This window comes from Buceros rhinoceros, unplaced genomic scaffold (genome assembly GCF_000710305.1).
Source record: "Buceros rhinoceros silvestris isolate BGI_N320 unplaced genomic scaffold, ASM71030v1 scaffold22417, whole genome shotgun sequence".
NCBI classification, from domain to species: domain Eukaryota; kingdom Metazoa; phylum Chordata; class Aves; order Bucerotiformes; family Bucerotidae; genus Buceros; species Buceros rhinoceros.
The window spans coordinates 5,763-6,405 of record NW_010423091.1 but is presented as its reverse complement, the minus strand read 5'-3'; the positions used below and the strand labels follow the sequence as shown (position 1 = coordinate 6,405).

Sequence of the window (643 nt, the reverse complement as noted above, 5' to 3'; positions counted from 1 at the left end):
GATGTACGGCTTGTCAGCTTCCCCTCAGAAGTGATTTCATTTTTTTTTAATGATTTGTGGGGGAGGCAGGCTTTTCCCATTTCCTATTTAATCCTCTTCTATGAAAAAGTCCTTAGGAAGCACCAGAAAGTAAGTGAAATAGTGCTTGGGGAAGGGTCTCCACACAGGCTGCCACATCCTGCCACAGCCGAGGTCCGTCAGCCTCGGTCAACTCCCAGTTTGTCTCAGCTCAGCTGGAAAATCCATCCCACCGCTCAGCTCCTGGGCTCAGGGTCAGGGCATTGAGACACCCCCGTGCCCAGCCTCACCTTGAATTTCCGGAAGGGGCTGAAGTGACGGACCTCCTCCACGTCGTACTGCTGGAAGAAGGGGTGGGCCAGCGCCTCGCTGGCCGTGTACCGCTGCCGTGGGTCCACCACCAGGAACCGGGAGATCTGCAGGAGGGCACCAGATCAGCCCAGGGTACCGCAGGTGCCTGCAACCCCCTCCCCAGGTTTTCCCAACCCCGAGCACCTACCAGGTCTTTGACGGTGTCCGAGCGGTCGTCCCACTCCGGGGAGCCAAACTGGTAGTCCCCGTTCATGATCATCCGCAGCATCAGCATCTGCTTGCGGTGCCAGCAGGGAGGCGAGTCGGACCGCAA

At 58.3% G+C, this 643-nt stretch overlaps 1 protein-coding gene across 2 annotated transcripts in view; it reads right to left on the bottom strand.

Moving 5' to 3' along the window:
- PHKG1 (phosphorylase kinase, gamma 1 (muscle)) overlaps positions 1–643 on the bottom strand; it is a 5,221-nt gene that overhangs the window by 928 nt on the left and 3,650 nt on the right. For both annotated transcript variants that reach the window (XM_010140313.1, XM_010140315.1), the window contains exons 8-9: positions 518–620; positions 309–434 (exon numbers count right to left, since the gene is read on the bottom strand). In XM_010140313.1, the coding sequence (XP_010138615.1) occupies positions 309–434; positions 518–620 (229 nt within the window). The remainder of the gene's footprint in view (positions 1–308; positions 435–517; positions 621–643) is intronic.